The sequence below is a fragment of the Chelonia mydas genome, chromosome 12, assembly GCF_015237465.2.
Source record: "Chelonia mydas isolate rCheMyd1 chromosome 12, rCheMyd1.pri.v2, whole genome shotgun sequence".
In the NCBI taxonomy this organism is placed as follows: domain Eukaryota; kingdom Metazoa; phylum Chordata; order Testudines; family Cheloniidae; genus Chelonia; species Chelonia mydas.
In genome coordinates this window covers 22,560,789-22,581,243 of record NC_051252.2, presented here as the reverse complement: position 1 = coordinate 22,581,243, position 20,455 = coordinate 22,560,789, and the positions used below count along the sequence as shown (strand labels likewise).

The 20,455-nt window shown below is 39.3% G+C and overlaps 2 protein-coding genes across 8 annotated transcripts in view; one reads left to right on the top strand and one right to left on the bottom strand.

Annotated features, from left to right (window-relative positions):
• The window catches only part of SLC7A9 (solute carrier family 7 member 9), a 30,375-nt gene extending 28,781 nt beyond the window's left edge, over positions 1 to 1,594 (top strand). For both annotated transcript variants that reach the window (XM_043526439.1, XM_043526438.1), the window contains one exon: positions 633 to 1,594. In XM_043526439.1, the coding sequence (XP_043382374.1) occupies positions 633 to 653 (21 nt within the window). In that variant the 3' untranslated portion in view covers positions 654 to 1,594. The remainder of the gene's footprint in view (positions 1 to 632) is intronic.
• A 1,144-nt stretch (positions 1,595 to 2,738) lies between these two features.
• Positions 2,739 to 20,455, bottom strand: part of TDRD12 (tudor domain containing 12) — a 121,018-nt gene continuing 103,301 nt past the window's right edge. For 5 of the 6 annotated variants that reach the window (XM_043526345.1, XM_037877966.2, XM_043526343.1 and 2 more), the window contains 5 exons: positions 15,071 to 15,122; positions 6,940 to 7,053; positions 6,687 to 6,840; positions 6,522 to 6,588; positions 2,739 to 4,620 (listed from right to left, as the gene is read on the bottom strand). In XM_043526345.1, coding sequence (XP_043382280.1) covers positions 4,532 to 4,620; positions 6,522 to 6,588; positions 6,687 to 6,840; positions 6,940 to 7,053; positions 15,071 to 15,122 — 476 coding nt within the window. In that variant the 3' untranslated portion in view covers positions 2,739 to 4,531. Of the gene's footprint in view, positions 4,621 to 6,521; positions 6,610 to 6,686; positions 6,841 to 6,939; positions 7,054 to 15,070; positions 15,123 to 20,455 lie in introns of those variants that run through there. The other variant, XM_043526346.1, reaches the window with a different exon arrangement.

Below are 20,455 nucleotides of genomic sequence, written 5' to 3'. Positions count from 1 at the left end.
TAAATATCCTGTTTCCTGGTATATAATCAGACACCAACCCTCACAGCTTTACTTGTTGTTTATTTAAAATCTTCCATGCAGTGGCAGAGAAGGAATTATTTGAAAAAATTACACTGAGATTTTCTTTGTTTTGTTGTACAGGTTCCAAAACTGATGTTCAAAGAGGTGGTTGGTGCCAATTTCTTTGTTTCTACCTACTTAACTTTATAAGAAGACAGTTAAAACAACTTACATATTTCCTTGATATTGCTTATTCATGGTAATTGTTATAGTTGCTACAGGAATAATATGCAATTGTGAATGGGAGAAGAGATGGTTCATGTGATCTCAAACGGACAGGTTTTGTCTCATTGATTTCAAGGCTAGAAGAGATCATTGTGATCATCTAGTCTGACCTCCTATACAACATAGGCCAGGAGTACTTCCTCAAAAAAATTCCTAGAATGTATCTTTTAGAAAAACATCCAATCTTGATTTTAAAATTGCCAGTGATGGAGAATCCACCATGAACACTGATAATTTCTCCAAGTTTTCCTCTTAATATTGTATGTAGAATACTGTAATAAAATTATTTATGTATTTATTATTTATTTATTATTCTGTATTTACAGTTTATATGACTTTTGTTTCAGGGTCATTTAAAACACAATTAAATAAGAATCTATATCAATGAAACGTGCGTGTCTTTTTAAAGCAAGCAGCACGGCAGGTGCAAAAGAGTCTCAACTCTAGTGTTTACCCTGCCTCTCCTCCTTGCTCCAAGCAGAGACCACTCCCAAGCACCTATCGTCAGCCAGGTCGGCTGAAGATGGAAAGGCAACAATCTCTTAGGAGCAATCCCAGACCCTCAGAAGAATCCCAGATCCTCAGTAGCAGGAGCTACAGCAAGATGACTTTTGTAGCTCCAAGATCCCAGTGACATCTATCAGTTTTCCTGATGCTTCTGCACTCTCCCTGTCCATCATGCTGTTCAAACAGGATTACATCAATGTGAACTAGGAACCTTTTAATTCATGCCTGGAGCCTCCACACAGAGGAGTTACTACGGGGCAGCACTTTGATGTGCACTGCTATTCATGCTCTCATTCTCCAAACAGCAGGCAGCATAGGCATGCCCTTTGTCTTCCCTTATTATGTTATACATTTATTTAGATTATAACCTCTTCAGGGGAGGGACTGTCTTTTTTTTTTGGTCTGTAAGAAGTGTGGCATGTATTGGGCTCTATAAAAATAAAACTACACTAAAAACGTCTATTCTAAGGAAAATATAGGTTTTTATGCAAGCATCTTAGTATTTTTATTGGTATTTCAAAACAAAAATCTCAATTACACTTATAATACATGTAAAAAACACATCAGCTACTTTAAGACTACAATTTCCTCTTAGAATGCTGAAAATAAAATCTTTCCCTACAGATCAACTTTTTTTTGGAAAGCAATGATTTTCCTCCTAATTTTTAACAGAGCATAAATTATCATCTTTGTTCATCTTATTTTTTGTGCATCAGCATTGTGACTATCAATTTCATTAGCACAACTGTGACACTTGGTAGTTAATTAACTGCTGTTCCAGAGCAATAAAAGGTAACTTGCATTCTTGTATGTTAGTACTACAAAAAAGTCTCTCTATAGATAATTTCAATCCAGAGGAACCACAGGACATTCCACCAGTTTCACACCTTTAAAAGCTGGTTTGAGCACAAAGTTTAACTACTTAAAAGAGTAATTTACTTGTTTAGCCTTCCACAAATTACATTCCTTAGAAAGACAAATTCATGCAACACTCCTTAGGATCTACTTTGCATATGTATTTAATTCTTCATAGGGTAAACAGAATTAAAGGAGGAATGCTGAATGGTTATTTACCATCCTTTAAATGAAAACTAGTTAGTAATTAGAGTGGCTGAGAAAAAATATATTAAAAATGAGTTTTCAAAACATTTACATACAATCCTGTCAGCTCCTTCTCAGCATAACTATATATGAATTATGTTAATGATCTTTGTAGGATTCATAAAATTGAATAAAGTATTTAAACTGAGTAGCATCTTGCATGTGAACGGTTCAATAAAACTTTACAAAGATTAATTTATGCTCCCTACACACCTGTGAGGTAGGTAAGCACATCCACGTCATGAAAATGTACTCATTTCATAGATGAGGAAATGGAGGCAAAGATTAAGCAACTGGTCTAAAGTTACACAGGAGGTATGTGACAGTTGGGAACAGAACCCAAACCTATCAACTCTAGCCCTGTGCTTTAACCACTAAATCATGCTTTTCTACAGCAGCACAGAACTGATCATTGAATTGTAACAAAAGCTAGAGACGGAAAAGACATCACTCTACCTGTTATATCACCTAATGGATCTACCTGCCAGTGCAGAACTGCTCTCTACAGCATATTTTCCAATCTGCTATTATAAAATATATTGAAGGGAAAAATCTTGCACTGTCAGGGAATTATCTAGATCAGGGGTGGCCAACCTGAGCCTGAGAAGGAGCCATAATTTACCAATGAACATTGCCACAGAGCCACAGTAATATGTCAGCAGCCCCCATCCGCTACCCCCCCCCCTCAGTGCCTCCCACCCACCAGCAGCCCTGCCAATCAGCGCCTCCCCATCCCTCCCCACGCCTCCCGTCCACTGCAATCAGCTGTTTTGCCATGCGCAGGAGGCTCTGGTGGGGAGGAGTGAGGGCATAGCATGCTCGGGGGAAGGGGCAGGGACCTTGGGAGAAGGGGTGGAGTGGTGGCAGGACCTGGGGCAGAGCAGGAGGTTGAGCAGTGAGCACCCCACAGCACATTGGAAAGTTAGCATCTGTAGCTCCAGCCTCGGAGTCAGCTCCTATGCAAGGAACCTCTGAAGAGCCACGTGTGGCTCCAGAGCCACAGGTTGGCCACCCCTGATCTAGATTATCTGACAGGTCATATCCATCTTTACAATAGTGGTCAGCAAGATGGGAATTAAGTTCTATTTTTGAACAGCATGTAAATTAACATTTTTTAAAAACATCATATAAAAATCTGAAAGTCCCTGCACTCAAATCTGAGCTCAACTGTATAAGCCACCTTTTATATCAGACTGTCAAAATAGTTACAAGTCTTAATCTTTTAAAATATACATCTAACTCAGTACCTTTAAGCTATTACAATCTTACATTACACTGCAGTTTTCCACTGAGCAAAGTAATATTTGGGACAAGCAAAACAAGCTGATAGTTAATCTTTATGCTTCTATTACACTTTACCCTACAAATGTATGTTACATAATTACTAGTGTAAATTTATTACTACTGTAGCTCCCTTGGTTCTTGAAGTAAAGACAGCCACACATTCCTGGCAGCACGTTCAAGAGTAAAGGGTATTACTCTTGGTGTCCTAGCTAAATCACAACTGGACAATTGTTTTCCACCTAGGTAAAATTCCCTTGTAGTTCAATCTTTGTCCTGAATAGTTGTATTGTATTGCTGGGAGCTGTTTAATGGCTGCTACCTTCAATATTAGAATAATAATGTGTGATTGTGTGCGCGCACACACACACAAATCTAGTTAATGGGGTGATTTGGGATCTTTAGATGAAAGGTGCTAAATAAAATGTAAGTAATGATTTTAATGCTGAGCAGCAAGACCTTACAACTGGCCTGTGTGAAAGGGAGAAAGATTAATTTATTCCTTACGGTCCTTTTTTCTCTCTCAACCAATGCTCAAGAAAAGCACCATCTAACACCAAATTGACATCAAGAGACTAAATCTTCCATCCATCCATCCATAGAACAAGTAAAGCAGGAGCAGCAGCAATGCAACCTTTCCCATTACCTCAATATACCTCAACTCTAATCTGAAAGGAGGTTTGAGAGGTTAGTTGAGTCTCCAGACCCATTTAAAGTCTGACCTTGATGCAGAACTGTCAGCAAAGGTACCAGTGGTGCCAAAGTGATATTGATTCTGTGACATACATACAGTATCAGTTCACTAGGAATTGGTCTTGGAATCAGCACTTCATTTCACTGAGGCCAGTGAAAAATCATAACATGGCAATAGTTTTAAATGGTTAATACAGACTAAACATGCAGCAGTGACTTAGAAGTTCTGCAACTTATTACCAATCCACTAAACCAACCATTTGCTCCCCATACCCAGTTTAGTCCTTTGCTTTATTTTTGCTATCTGGGCAGCAGAGTTTTTTTTATACAGTACACCATCAATAAGTGACAAAGCTATTTTAAAGTAAATTAACAAAAAACACTGAGGGGAACATACATAACCTTTCTTCTTGTATGGTATAAAATATATCAAATTCAAGTATCCAAAATAAATCAGACAACATATTTTAATACAATAAAAGGGCTCTGTTCACTATTATTTTACTAAACAAATTAAAGACTTGATCCTGCAGCCCTTAAACTCTGCAATTAGTTCCACAGAGTTTAGAGGAAATACTCATCTGAATAAGGACTGCAAAAAAAATCTTTAATAATCATTCTGGGTTGGGAGAAGAAAAGGGATTGATAGAGATTTCTCTGCTGGCTAGTCATCACTCTCTGTTCCACTATCTTCTGAGGATTCTTCCATTTCTTCTGTTATCAATGCAGCAGAATGATGTGCTTTTTGTGTACCTACAATAATGAAGGGGGAAATTGTAGTAAATTATGTAAAAAAAAAAAAAGATTATAATATATTTTGATTAAGTAGTATAAAAATGTACTGTGGACTTGTAGTTAAAAATAAAGCACACACTGGAGAAAAAAGAAACCGAGGAAAGAAAATACTGGCATGCAGGAACTGGTGCTCTGTTAAGGATGCTGCATTCAGGATTAGAAGCAAGACTCATTTCTCTAAACCAATTCAAAAGAGCCTGAACTTACCTGGTTTTGGGAGGTTGTGTGTAAATAACTATTTGATCTAGATGCTTAACAGGGGAGAGAATATGTTATACATCAAAAGTGAAATTAATATCCATTAAACTTGTACTTCAGGAGACAGAAAATAGAATTAAATTATTTGGCTGTGATACAAGCTTAAAAGAATGTTTTCCTAACCAGCTCTGTGAACTCTGAGCAATGAAGTGAAAGAGGGGTCCATTTTCTTATGGATTTAGAACAGAGGTGGGCAAACTACGGCCTATGGGACTGTCCTTCCCGGCCCCTGAGCTCCCAGCCAGGGAGGCTAGCCCCTGACCCCTCCCCTGCTGTCCCCACTCCGCCGCGCCACCAGCACTCTGGCTCACCATTCCTGTCGGGCAGCATGGGAGGCGTGGCTGGCTCTGGCCAGGCGGCGGGGCTGCGAGCTCCTGCTGCTCTGAGCAGCATGGAAAGGGGGCGGGGAGGGTTGGATAAGGGGCAGGGGGTTGTGGGGGCAGTCAGGGGACAGGGAGCAGGGGGCAGTTGGATAGGCGTGGGAGTCCTGGGGGAGCTGTCAGGGGGCAGCGGTGTGGATAGGGCAGGAGCAGTCAGGGGACAGGGAGCAGGAGGGGATGGATAGGGGTCGGAGCAGTCAGGGGACAGGGAGCGGGGAAGGTTGGATGGGGTGGAGGTTTGGGGTGGGGTCAGGGGACGGGGAACAGGGGGGTTGGATAGGCTTGGCAGTCCTCGGGGGCCTGTCTGGGGGTTGGGCTGTGGACAGGGGTCGGGGCAGTCAGGGGACAGGGTGCAGGGGGAGCTGGATAGGGGATGGGGTCCCAGGAGGGGTTGGATGGATCAGGGGTTCTGAGCAGGGCGGGAAGTGGGAAGGGGCGGGGGCCAGGCTGTTTGGGGAGGCACAACCTTCCCTACCCAGCTGTCCATACAGTTTCGGAACACCGATGTGGCCCTCAGGCCAAAAAGTTTGCCCACCCCTGATCTTGTGTATGCCTGTTTAAAACAGGGCAAGTAAATGTCCTTCACACATCAGGACAGAGTGAAATTAACCCTTTCCTCTTCAAAGAAATTAAAGTAAGAGACTGATACTTTGACTCCTAAAGGAGAGAGTTTTGGTAGGGAATAAGTTTGTTCTGCATAATTACAGTTTCAATATAAAAGCTTGTTTTAATTCCTCATTTTCTTGAGCTTAATCAATAAATTTTCAACCTGAATAAATGCTTTTGGGTATTCGCCAAGTAACCGAGTATATCAAAGGTCTTTGAAAAAAAACTTCAAACCTATCTATCACTGCTTAATGTTGGATAGTGAGAGAGTTTAACTCTTTAGGTCTTTGAGATCAGTATCTATACAACAGAATCCTACTAGTCCAGATTGCTTGAGCAATATGAGCAGGAACAAATGAGTACTGAATGATCTTTTAAAAAGTTACTCTAAAAACATTATCTAAACTGCAACGTACATGACCAAAATTAACGATATACAGGCAAAAAAAAAATCTTCTGTTAGCAAAAGGTTTTTGATAAACACTAATGTTTCTAGCAGTGAGAACTACCTATTCTCACGTAAATAGCAGTATGTAAACTTAAATTAGATAACATCAATGACTTAATAGTTTGCTAACAAATTTATGTTAACACCGATATTTGTTAATGTCTTACCAACAGGAAAGGGGCTTTTATCTTCAAAATCTTCCCAGTGTTCAAAATCAAAAGACACATTAGGATTCTGTTAACAGAAATACAATGGCTAACTATATATATTTCAATACATAATGTTAATACTTTAAGAATAAATACATATTTTAATTGATATTTATAATTCACCTTATGCTTTAGTAGACGGCACCAAAATTCCTTCTTGTCTTTTGCAAGGATAAGAACAGGTTCTTCATTCTTAATCACACAAACGGACTTTCCTTTAAGTATGTTTGCATGCAACTCCATGTCAGCCACATAAAATTTGTCTCCTGAAAAAGCACTGTATTTGTTTAAACAAAATTGTTAGCTTTTTTTGGCAAATGAAATGGAAGCTGGTAAGACATTTTATTTTTCTATGTATAACATATTTTGAACCTACCTGAAAACAACCTTATCTCCAAAAAATTCACATTTATAGTCACGTATATTTCTTATTTTTATCTTCATGGTAACAATATCTTCCTTTTGAAACCATTTTATTTCTGGATAGAAACTAAAGTTTTAAAAAGACTAGTTAAACTGAACTTATTTAAATTTAAAATATGAACACATACAAAAGTTCTAGGCATACTAACAATAACTGAACTCATGATCAATAGGAATATCACCCATCATAATAAAAGAATAAAAAGAAAGGTTAACATACCACCTAATAAGTATAACAATTAAATATACCCTGCCACTTTACTCAAAACCCCATTTCAAACCCTCTCCTCCAGAAAAAGATGGTTACTTTACTTATAGTAAAACTGATTCTCCAAGATGTTCTGTGCATGTGGATCCAACTGTGCACCCTTTGCACAGGAGACCAGAAAGTTTTATCTAGCAGTGTCTATTAGGGACCGTGCATGTGCCATGCATGCCCCCAGATTTCATCTCCCAAGGACAAAAAGGGCAGAATGACCCCACCCACTACCCAGATGGGAAGACTCTTAGGTGTGGGAATGGAGGGTCATTTGTGCGATCCACATGCACAGAAAATCTTGAAGAAACACAGTTAGTATAAGGTAACCAACTGTCCTTTCTTCTGAGTCTCTGTGCATATGGCTCCCACTCACAGTGATTAGCCACAGTTTTATCTATCTGGAAGTGGAAGCTTAGAGATCTTCTGAATAAGGACTGAGAACCACCCTGCCAACCTGGGCAATTACTCTTGATGCTACCACCTGTGAGTAATGTTTGGCAAATGTATGGACCGAAGAACACACTGCTGTTTTACAGATTTCCATTACTGAAACATGCTGCTGAAGGCTACAAGATTCTGGTTGTTTGCACTGGACGATCTAGTTAATTAAACTGACACAATGTCCTGATATAGTCAACGATCCGTTTGGACAATCTCTGAGTTGAGATCAGTCTCCCTTTGGTCTTGCTACCACAGGCCACCTGTGGATGATCATCAAAAAGATCTTATTCTATTTACATAACACAAAAGAACTGTCCTGGCATCCAGGGTCTTAACACTACTCTGTCTGCATGAAGAATTTAACATGAGAGCTTGAATTTCACTTTCTGAACTTACATAATTCCTACTAGGAATGCCCTGATCGATAAATGATGCACAGAAGATGATAAAAGTTGGGGGGGGGGGGGGGAGGGAAACCATTAACAACTAAAGAAGCAGATTTAAAGCCCAAGGAGGAGAAATCATCCAAACTGGAGGAAATATATGATTCAAACCCTTTAGAAATCTTGCAACTATTTGATGTGAAAAAAAATTGAAGAACCTGCTATTGGTGGATGACAAGCTTAGATTGCTGCCAAGTGCATTGTAATGGAACCCAAAGATAATCCTGATTGTCAAAGTTAATAAATAATCAAAAATTAACAGGATGGAAAAATTAATTGGATCACAGTCCCTTGCTTTCGCCAAAATAGAAAATTCTTCTGTGTGGAGGGTCTTCTGCTCTGGACTCTCACGCTCTGGGAAGTCATCCAGGTATCCTCCATGCTGCTACGTGAAGAGAAGCTGAGTCTGAAAGAAGTACTAGGCCATCATTCTGAGAGATAATGTCTTTCCACAAAGGAAGTATTATTGACTGTCTTCTCAATAGCAGTAGTAGACACAAGAAACACAACTGACAGGGCCACAGTAGCATTACAAGGATAATTTGAGCCTCGTCCTGCCTCACCTTCCATAATACTCTGGGAATTTATTATTGCTCAAGTACCATCAGACTGAAAATAAGCTAAGTGAGCTCCCCAAACCTTCTTTCAGGTATTGGTAATTGCTGTCTTGGCAGACATCTGATTATTAAATGGAATCCCCTGACATACATTGTTGGAGTTTAGCCATTAATGAAGAGACAAAACTATCTCCTAAGGGATTCTTACCTGTTTTCCCCATGCAGTGAATGCTTGGGTGATATACTGATTTGATCCATGACTGTAGGGGACTTAGTCTGAATCTTGCAAATAGCATCATGTAAGTTAACAATGTCATATGGCCTAATAGCCAAAGACAGAGCCTTACTGAGTTTTGAGGGCTAGCTTGAATCTGTGGTATCAATTGAAGGAGGAGGACTCCAGAGTAGAGAGAGCCCGCAATCCCAGTGTCACAGCAAAATGCAAGGTAGAACAGATTATTTAGCGCAAGTAGTTAGCATATATTGTAAGGGACCATTTAAGGTAGAATGGCCCATTAACACTGAAAAAACTAAACACTACTAAGTATTTATAGCAATTATCTTAAACTCAGTTAAAGAGATGTAGGTGGGACATTCAGTTGTTCCACCTCTCTGCCAAAGGGCAGTCAGAAGGAACTGGGGAGTGGACAGGGTTGCTCCACCCTTTATGCCCTCAGGAGTGGAAATGCAGGTGCATGTCCCCTAGTGGTCACTGCTGAAGAAAACTTTCCAGACTCTTGTGCAGAATGCATATGCACACCAAGAGTGGGATCTACATGCACAGAGACTTGAAAAATGTGCCCTAGCAAATAAAGTCTTTTTCAGTGTGATGCAGAGGCAGGCTTTTTTGTACTTAGAGTGAGGCAGCAAGTTGCAAAGTCAAAGTGATTTCACGAAAGAATGCCTTACCAACCACCCCACTCCTCCCATTATAGCGAAGGAGGACAGTCAAGATCATGCACCTCTGCTGATCTCACCATCATGTGACAGGTGGAGGGAGTCAATACTTCATGTGGGCTGGTCCCAGAACATTTAGGGCTTTGTAGGTAAAAACCTTAAACCCCTCCAAGAAGAGAAAAGGCAGCCAGTGTAGATCAGGGAGCAGTGTGGTCATGCACTCCCAGTGAGGTACACCTTTTACTAAGTAGGCTGCTATATTCTGCACCACCTTCAGTATCCAAATGAATTTACGGTGTAGAGTGTACTGCAATAATCTAATTTTAAGGTAACAAAGGCATGAACAAACACCAGCAGAGTCCACATCTGAAAGGCAAGGTCATATAACTTCTTCGCCAGGAACAGATGGAAAACGCATATTCCCGATCGCTGTTGTAAAGTGCTTATCTAACAAGAGTCACTGATTCAAAACTACCCCAAAGTTGTGAACCTGGGTAATGAATGACAGACAAACCCTATTAATCAGTGGGACTGTCTATAATCTCCTCAGGCTGCTTCTCCCAACCTATTGTCAAAGACTGTTGACGCTCATCTGTCCCTGACTGCTACCCCATGCTGCTCATCCATGTGGGCAGTAACGAAACTGCCAGGTCCGACCCGAGCAGGTCAGTACTAACAACAGAGCTTTGGGTGTGAAGGGGAAGGAATCAGGGGTGCAGGTGGTGTTTCTGGTCATCCTCCTGGCTGAGGATAAGGGCCCAGGCAGGGATAAACACAGCCTGAAGATGAATGCATGGCTCTGCAGATGATGTTGATGTGAAGGCTTTGGCTTCCTCAACTATGGGATGCTTCTCTGGGAAGGAAGACTGCTAGGAAAAGATAATCCCACTTAACCAACAAGGAGAAAGGCAGCTCCGTACACCACCGTACCAACCTGGTGAGGAAGACTTTAAATTAGGTTCAAAAAGGGAAGGTGACAAAAGCCCACAAGTAAGCATAAAAAAGGTGATGATAACATAGCGGTAAATGTTGGGGGGTGGGAAATGAAAATTACAATGGGACACAGGAGCAACAAGAGGGATAACAGTGGGGAAAACCTCTTCAACATCTTAGATGTCTATACATAAATGAGGGGAGCATGGAGAACAAACAGGAAGAACTGGAAGTATTAGTACATATGCTAAATTATTATTTAATTGGTATCTTCGAGACTTGGTGGGATAAATCTCATGACTTGGAATATTTGTATAGAGAGGTATATGCTGGTTCAGAAAGGATATGCAGGGTAAAAAGGGAGGAGGTTTTGCAGCACACCAAGAATATACACACTTGTTCTGAGGCCCAGAAGATGGTGAGAGGCAGACCAGTTGAAAGTCTCTGGGTGAAGGTAAAAGGGAAAAAAACAGGGCTGGCATCAGGGCAGGGGTCCTACTATGGAAAAATCAAATCAGGAAGAGATAGATGAGGCACTTCTATAACAAATATCCAAAACACAAGACCTGGTAGTAATGGAGGATTTTAACCAGACATCTGTTGGAAATGTACTACGGCAAAACACAAAATGTCCAACAAGTTCTTGGAATGTACTGGAGATAACTTTTTGTTTCAGAAGGTGGGAGAAGAAACGAGTGGGACAGCCATTTTAGACTTGATTCTAACTAACAGGGAGGAACTGGTTGCAAATCTGAAGGTTGAAGGCAATTTGGGTGAAAGTTATGATGAAATAATAGATCTAATGATTCTAAGGAAAGGAAGGAGTGAGAGCAGCAGAATAAGAACAACGAACTTCAAAAGAGCAGACGTTAACAAATTCAGAGAACTAGTAGGTAACATTACATGGGGAAAAAAAATTTAAGGGATAATGGAGAGCTGGCAGTTTCTCAAAGAGACAATATTAAAGGTGAAACAGCCAACTATCCCGACGCAAAGGAAAAGTTGGAAGAATAGTAAAAGGCCAGTATGGCTCCATCAGGAGCTCTTTAATGACCTAAAAATCAGATAGGAATCCTACAAAAAGTGGAAACACTGACAAACTGTTAAGGAGGAGTACAAAAGAATAGCAGAAGCATGTAGGGACAAAATCAGAAAAATTAAGGCATAAAATGAGTCCCACGTAGCAAGGAACATAAAAGGCAACAAGAAAAAGTTCTATGAATACATTATGATCAACAAAAAGACGAAGGAAACTGTATGTCTGTCTACCTAGTGTGGAAGGAGAGCTAATAATTAACATAAACAAGGTTGAGATGTTTAATGTCTATTTTGCTTCAGTGTCCACTAAAAAGGTTAATTGTGACCAGACATTTAATACAATCATTATTAACAGGTTAAAGTATATTTTGATAAGTTAGATGTACTCAAATCATCAGGGCCTGATGAAATATACCCTATGATACATAAAAAAAAATAGCTGAAGCAATCTCAGAATCATTAGTGATTATCTGTGAGAACTCGCGGACAATGGGTGAGGCCCCAGAAGACTGGAGAAGGGCAAACATAGTACCTATCTTTTAAAAGGTTTCAGAGTAGCAGCTGTGTTAGTCTGTATTTGCAAAAAGAAAAGGAGTACTTGTGGCACCTTAGAAACTAACAAATTTATTTGAGCATAAGCTTTCGTGAGCTATAGCTCACTTCATCGGATGCATTCAGTGGAAAATACAGTGGGGAGATTTATATACATAGTAAACATGAAATTGGTAACACCCATTGTTTCATGTTCTCTATGTATATAAATCTCCCCACTGTATTTTCCACTGAATGCATCCGATGAAGTGAGCTGTAGCTCATGAAAGCTTATGCTCAAATAAAACTGTTTGTCTCTAAGGTGCCACAAGTACTCAAAGAGTAGTTATAAATGGTTTGCTGTCAAACTGGAAGGGCACATGTAGTGGGACCCTGCAGGGGTCAGCTCTGGCTCCAGTACTATTCAATATTTTCATTAATGACTTTGATAATGGAGTGGAGAGTATATTTATAAAATATGCAGATCACACCAAACTGGGAGGGATTGCAAGCACTCTGGATGACAGAATTAGAATTCAAAGTGACCTTGATAAATTGAAGAATTGGTCTGAAATGATGACATTCAATCAAGATAAGTACACTCAGGAAGAAAAATATCAAATGCACAACTGGGGCAAGGGATAGCTCAGTGGTTTGAGCATTGGCATGCTAAACCCAGGGTTGCAAGTTCAATCTTTGAGAGGGCCATTTATGGATCTAGGGCAAAAATAAGGGACGGTACTTGGTCCTGCTGTGAAGGCAGGGGACTGGACTTGATGACCTTGAAAGGTCCCTTCCAGTTCTATGAGATATGTATAGCTCCATATTAAAACTACAAAATGGGGAATAACTGGCTAGGTGGTAGTACTGCTGAAAAGGATTTGCAGGTTTTAGCAGATCACAAATTCAGTATGAGCCAACAATGTGATGCAATTATGAAAAAGGTTAATATCATTTTAGGACATAATAAAAGTAGTGACATATGCATGATCTGGAAGGTAACTGTTCCGCTGTACTCAGCAGTGGCCTCAGCTTCAGTACTGTGTCCAATTCTGGGCACCACACTAAGGATAAAGTGGAGAGAGTTCAGAGGACAGCAACAAAAATGATACAAGGTTTAAAAAAATCTTACCTATGAGGAAAGGTTAAAAATACTGGGTATGTTTAGTCTTGAGAAAAGACGACTGTGGGAGACTTGATAACAGTCTTCAATATATGTTAAGAGATGTTATAAAACAGGCTGATGATCAAATGTTCTATGTCCACCAAAGGTAGGACAAGCGGTAACAGGCTTAATCTGCAGCAATGAACAGAGATTAGATATTTGGAAAAACTTTCTAACTATAACTATAGTTAAGTACTGGAATAGGCTTCCAAGGGAGGTTTTGGAATCCCCGTCATTGGGGGGCTTTTAACAACAGGTTGGCAAATGCCTATCAGGGATGGCCTAAGTAAACTTGGTCCTCCCAAGGCACGGAGAGCTGGACTAGATGACCTACTGAGGTCCCCTCCCCGCCCTTAATTTCTATGGTGCTATGGTCATTTCGGTCATGTATGGATTGAGCTTCAGCCAGCTACCTGTCATCCACTCCCCAATCTCCACTAGACATAGGCAAAGGCCCTTAACTGCAATGTCAGAGTTAGACCAGAGTGAGACAAAGTTTGGTGTGGTCTGAAAATGTCATGCTTCCATTTCTTATCACTGACTTTCACCAATAACGTCACATCACGCTGAATAAGAATGACAATAGCACCCTGCAATATGACACTCCAGAGTTTGTACAGAAGAGCAGCTATTTTCCCCAACTAACCACTAAGATGTTTCTGAGAGAAAAAGAAGCCACTGAAGGAGAAACCCATCAACTCTCACTGAAGTCTGCAAACCAGTCAAAAACACCTCATGATCAATTATACTTGCTGGCTTCCAACTGTCAGGAAGAATAAGGGTCCAAGGCACAGGTTGTGGCACAAGCTTTTCTCAGCAGCTACAGTATCTCGAAGAGCGACTTTGACTCAAACTGACAAAGGATTTAGAATTTATGCCCCCAAGATCTTGCTCTGTCTGCATGAAAGTACACAGCTCAAACTATACCTGATCAATCTTTTCCACAAAGCATCACATAATTATCTCATAATGAGAGGTACACAAACCAGCAGCAAAATTTGAATGAACTAGACTATCCACAATGTGAATATTTTTTGATGTCCGAGTTTTGCCTATGCAATCATAGAAAAAAAGGACCTCCTCTTTGCCTTTCTCACCTAGCCAAAGTATCAGAATTTTAAAATCTTTCTTCTGCAGCTTTGGCACAAGATTACAGTAACTATATTGTATATATTCAAGGAAAGGGGTCTTATTCTATGGACTCTAAATTGCTATGCTCATTTATAGTGTTGAAAAAAATTTCAGTTATGTTTCTGAAAGAATCTTTTTAGGAAAAATAAACAAATTCATCTAATTAGAAACAAATAATGAGTGGGGAAGGACTGCGTTGACAGCTCAGAGGATTTCTGATGGGAGAAAGTCTTTAATATCCAGGTTGACGATTCAAATCCAGCCCAGGCTCGCTGTGACTAAAGCTGATACTATCTTATGACTGTTTGCTGACTGATGAGAAATGAATGTTTGTTTCAATCCATTTCCTAGTATGGAGACATTACATGACAAATATCACCACATAACTGGCATCCTTATTGGCAGTCTCAGAACATAAATCAAAATCTGAATGGGCAAGGAGAACATGGTAAACTTACACCCTTAGTAGTTCAGGGCTGTGGCATATTGGTGAAAGCAGAGAGGAGTAACTAGAACTACCACTGTATTGTACCTGTTGTGTGGGTAAATTGAAGATTTCAATAATCAGGGTTGTCAAATCTCACACCTTTCAGGAGCACTAAGTTCACATTAAAAACTGAAAGATGAAGCAGATAACACATTTTCTCACTACAAAAAGTTTGCATTAATACAAATTTAAATTCCAGTACCATTTACGATGATGCTGTGTAGATTCTTCTGCTTTAAGTTCAGCTATAGCATCTAAATTAAAAACGATATATTTTATTCAGCATATAGTATTAATTTACTCCACCAAAGTTATCATGTAAATTTCATCGCTGAAGTCTGTTGCAAGGTGAAGAAGAGAGAATTCAACTGTATCCAAGTTAGGATTATCAAATATTTATTTTCTTTCAGACTGGTTATTACTACTTTGGAATGTTTTTAAATCCATTTACATGCAAACTACGACGAATCACTAATTAAAAAGGAAACCATTGTATTTTGCATTAAAAGGTACCAAAATCAGACCCAGCACTGTTGGACAAAAGGCTATGAAAGAAGAAAAATGCACCATGCAGCCATAAAGATATTAAAACAACCTAGAACAGTACACAGCCCTGTACTGAATTTAACTCTTCAAATTATGGGATTTAGTAATTTGAAAAGAGATCACACATGGCTTGTAAAACAGCACAGAACAAATTCATAGTGCTACTAATATAAACAGAAGAGGAAAATGTACCCAACCTTATCTGAAAATTTCCTTCCTTTTAGTAATAAAGAATACTTATGATGGGTACTTCAGCATGGTTGCATTTTGGAAGCAGAACCAAGTAAAGCAGGAGAATATTCTGATCCCTGAAGTACATGCCAGTTGAGACAACTTCCATACACAGGATAATTTCATCCGACATTTCTAACTCAGTGATAGTTGACATTTTTCGAACTACAGTTAGCACAATTTCTCCAACTACAGAGGATGGGAAGAATTTTCCTTAACAAAATAAACTTCCTCTGCAGCGTGGGGCATAGGTCACTTGCTGGAGGATTCTCTGCACCTTGAAGTCTTTAAACCACGATTTGAGGACTTCAATAGCTCAGACATAGGTAAGGGGTTTGTTACAGGAGTGGGTGGGTAAGACTCTATGGCCTGCGTTGTGCAGGAGGTCAGACTAGACAACCATAATGGCCCCTTCTGACCTTAAAGTCTATGATTCTATGTACTTTGCACGTCAATTTCTATCTCTAGCTGATTCCATACTGTCCCCTTATTTCCAGGGTAGGCCACATTTGTGGCCCTATTATTCAAAGAAAGGTAATTATCAGGTAAACTTGGATAAATTTCCTATTATTCATTATACTAAGGTCCACAGATCTGTTATGATGGGATTTCCACAACCGCGTGCATCCAGAGTGAGAAGTAGCAGCATCCTTTTCACTCTGGATATCCAAATATTAGGAAAATAAATACGCTCATCTTCACCTTAGTAAGGCATTATGGTTAGGGCTGTCAATTAATTGCAGTTAACTCACGCAATTAACTAAAAAAATTAATCGCACTTATAACAATAGAATATCAATAGAAATTTATTAAATATTTTGGATGTTTTTCTACATTTTTAATATTGATTTCAATTACAACACAGAATACAAAGTTCACAATGCTCACTTTATATTATTTTTTGATTACAAATATATGCACTGTAAAAATGATAAACAAAAGAAATAGTATTTTTCATGTCACCTCATACAAGTATTGAAGTGCACTCTCTTTATTGTGCAAGTGTAACTGCACTCAAAAACAAGACAGCGTAAATCTTTAGAGCCTACAAGTCCACTCAGTCCTACTTCTTATCCTGCCAATTGCTAAGACAAACAAGTTTGTTTACATTGATGGGAGCTAATGCTGCCTGCTTCTTATTTACTATGTCACCTGAAAGGGAGAACAGGCGTTCACATGGCACTTTTGTAGCCAGCGTTGCAAGATATTTACATGCCAGATGGGGCATACGAATGTTTAGCATATCTGGCATGTAAATATCTTGCAATGCTGGCTACAAAAGTGCCATGTGAATGCCTGTTCTCACTTTCAGGTGACATTGTAAACAAGAAGCAGGCAGCACTATCTCCTGCAAATTGTAACCAACCTTGTATGTCTGAGTGATTGACTGAACAAGAAGCAGGACTGAGTGGACTCGTAGGCGCTAAAGTTTTACATTGTTTTGTTTTTGAATGCAGGTTTTTTGTACATAATTCTACATTTGTAAGTTCAACTTTCATGATAAAAGAGATTGCACGACAGTACTTGTATGAGGTGAATTGAAAAATACAATTTTTTTTTTACAGTGCAAATATTTGTAATCAAAAATAAAGTGATCACTGTACACTTTGTATTCTGTGTTGTAATTGAAAATGCAGTAAACATCCAAAAATATTTAAAATAAATGGTATTCTATTGTTTAACAGCGCGATTTATTGCGATTAATTTTTTTAATCGCTTAACAGCCCTAATTATGATGTAGAGAAAATTTCTGCCACAAACATCACTGGTTGAAGACTGGATGATCAATTTGTAGAATTTGGTGAATTTCCACACCATTGGCCACAGGACAGCCTAACAGATATTGCTATAGGAGATATAGGAGATATAGCAGTCTTCTCTGCCCACAAGACTGCTAGTACTCCCAAAGATTGGCTCTGATGTTTAAATTGATTTAAACTTGGGGAATAAATGCTATGCCTGTGCTGCTTCCTGCAGCTCCCATTCGCTGTGAAAAACAAACCACGTGCACTGGGAGCTAAAGGCAGCCGTGCCTCTGGACGGTCAATGTAAACAAACAATCTCAAGGCCCACCAGCAGATTACCCTAATGGGCCGCGTGCTGCAGGTTGCCCACCAGTGGTGTAGAATACCATTTAATGTCATGTATTGGGGGTAGCTGTGTTAGTCTGTATCCACAAAAACAAGGAGTCCGGTGGCACCTTAAAGACTAACAGATTTATCTGAGCAAAAGCTTTCGTGGGTAAAAACCTCACTTTTTTAGATGCATGACGTGAAAGTTACAGATGCTGACATAAATACACTGACACAAGAAGAGAAGGGAGTTACCTCACAAGTAGAGAACCAGTGTTGACAGGGCCAATTCTATCAGGGTGGATGTAGTCCACTCCCAACAGTAGATGAGGTGGTGTCAATTCCAGGAGAGGCAAAGCTGCTTCTGTAATGAGCCAGCAGAGGCTCTCTGTACTTGTATGAAGTGAACTGAAAAATACTATTTCTTTTATTTATCATTTTAACAGTGCATATATTTGTAACCAAAAATAATAATATAAAGTGAGCACTATGAACTTTGTGTTCTGCATTGTAACTGAAATCAACATTGAAAATGTAGAAAAACATGCAAAAATATTTAATAAATTTCAATTGGCATTCTATTGTTTTAAGTATGATTAATTGTGATTAATTTTTGTAATCACGATTAATTTTTTTGAGTTAATCACATGCGTTAACTGCAATTGACAGCCCTAATTATTACATGTATATGTTAACCTGCATATATTGATCAACAAACCTGATGCAAATCCTCACAGGAGTAACAGGCTTCTTAGCATGCCCAGACATGCTATCAGATGGGGGAGGGTCAGTAAGACCAATACAGAACACTATGAAAGAACTTCTGTGGAGGGGAAAAGGTTCAAGCAAACATTTCCCTCGGGGTGGGAAGACAAAGGAAGTCAGGGTTTAAACGCTGACATTTACACCACTTGCTAATCAACAAAATGAACTGACACCTTATTAAGGCGATGCTTGCTTTTGCCTTTTTGGGATTCTCTAGAGTTTGCAAGACTTATCCTTGAGCAGGCTGTGAGGGTTTCTCCCCTCTGTGAGAATGCTCATGCTCCTGATCTAACCTCCCACAATGGAGTTGCTGCTTTATGCATGTTTTGAGGACCTATACCTCTCTCCAATTCAAAACTCTATGCCGTACCAGTGCAAGGGTTGGTGGCTTACAGCTGCAGGACATAACTCTGCCTTTTAAGCCCATATCCTAGCAGAGCAAGGATTGACAACTTGTGGCTGCAGGGCACACCTTGCCTTCCGAGGCTCCTGGAAAGCCACCTATAGCACCTCTTGGACATGGCTCAATGCTTGCAGGGCTCCACTGCTGCCTAAGTGAGGGGCAGAAGGAGCCTGCTCACACCCAAGAGGTGCTGTATCAGAGAAGCCAAAATTAGAGCCTCAATACCGCAGTAATTCCTCACCTCAGGAGAGGGAGAGAGGAGCTAGAAGTCAAAATGAAGTCTCTACTGCAAGAAAAACAAATAAAAATTAAAGTTATAAACCAAAATGATTAGGAGAAATGGAACCATCAACTTGTTCTGCCACAGGAGGCAAAAATCTGGTGGCCTGAGCTGAAGGGCAGGACTTTGTCCTGGAGCCTCCAGTAACATTGGAATGCCTTTGAAATCCACAGTTAGGAGGTACTACACATTAATATTGAATGAGGAGAGCAGCTGTGCAGCAGAATTGGAAGAATCCCACATTAGTGTACATTACCAAGTAATCTACAGTATATCTACTGTATCTACTGCTTCACTGCAGCAGTTCAGAATATTAACATTGCTAGGGACCTTTGTTTTCAGATTTTATTTTATTTATTTTTTCCTCTGAATTTATTGGTTTATTACTACAACAACAAAAACTGGTGAAGATTGGTGGGAAAAAACTTAATTTTTCTGGGCAAATATCGGGATTTATTTTGGTGGATGGAAGGATGGGGAAAAAGTAGTCAGTAGATTAATACTTTGATTAATGGAATTAAATGTGGTTTTCTGCCAAGCTAAAACAGAACTCAAAACACAAAGCCACCTCTGAGTTTAAAAGAACAATATATCTCTGATCTCCAAATAAAACTTTGCATTTGAATAAAGAGTTTACTGTTGTAGACTTAGAACCATTAGCCTATTAATATTTACATTTAATAATTGGGCCACACAATTTGCAGCACATACACTCTGCTTCATCCTTTTCTCATTTTTCCTTTTTTTTAAACTTTCAAATATTGCTTTGTGTTCTGAAATGTATTCTGATACAGATTTTCATTTTCTTTTCATTTCAGCGTGCCAGATCTTTAAACCATTATCTGCTACCAGCTTGAAATGTGTACATGGTGGGCATGAGATTCATCAGTACGTTCAGATGAGCACCTACGTCAGAGCTTGTGTGCATACCTCTTTGTTTATTGTGTGTATCTTCTAGAGTAATACATAGCCTTATTTCAACATGAGCTGTAGCTCACAAAAGCTTATGCTCAAATAAATTGGTTAGTCTCTAAGGTGCCACAAGTACTCCTTTTCTTTTTACACAGACCAATGTATCACATAATACGTGTGTCTCATGAAATGTATTGTATTTTCCTAATAAAACAAGTTATTTTATATATTTGAATGATATAAAAGTACAGTGAAAAAATCGGAAAAACACAAATGATACTTTTTTTTAAAACCTGGGATTTTTTTTTTGGTAAAAAGCAGTTTAAACTGGAAATGAAGATGGTTACATATTGCATACATTTTTCAGTATGTCATAAT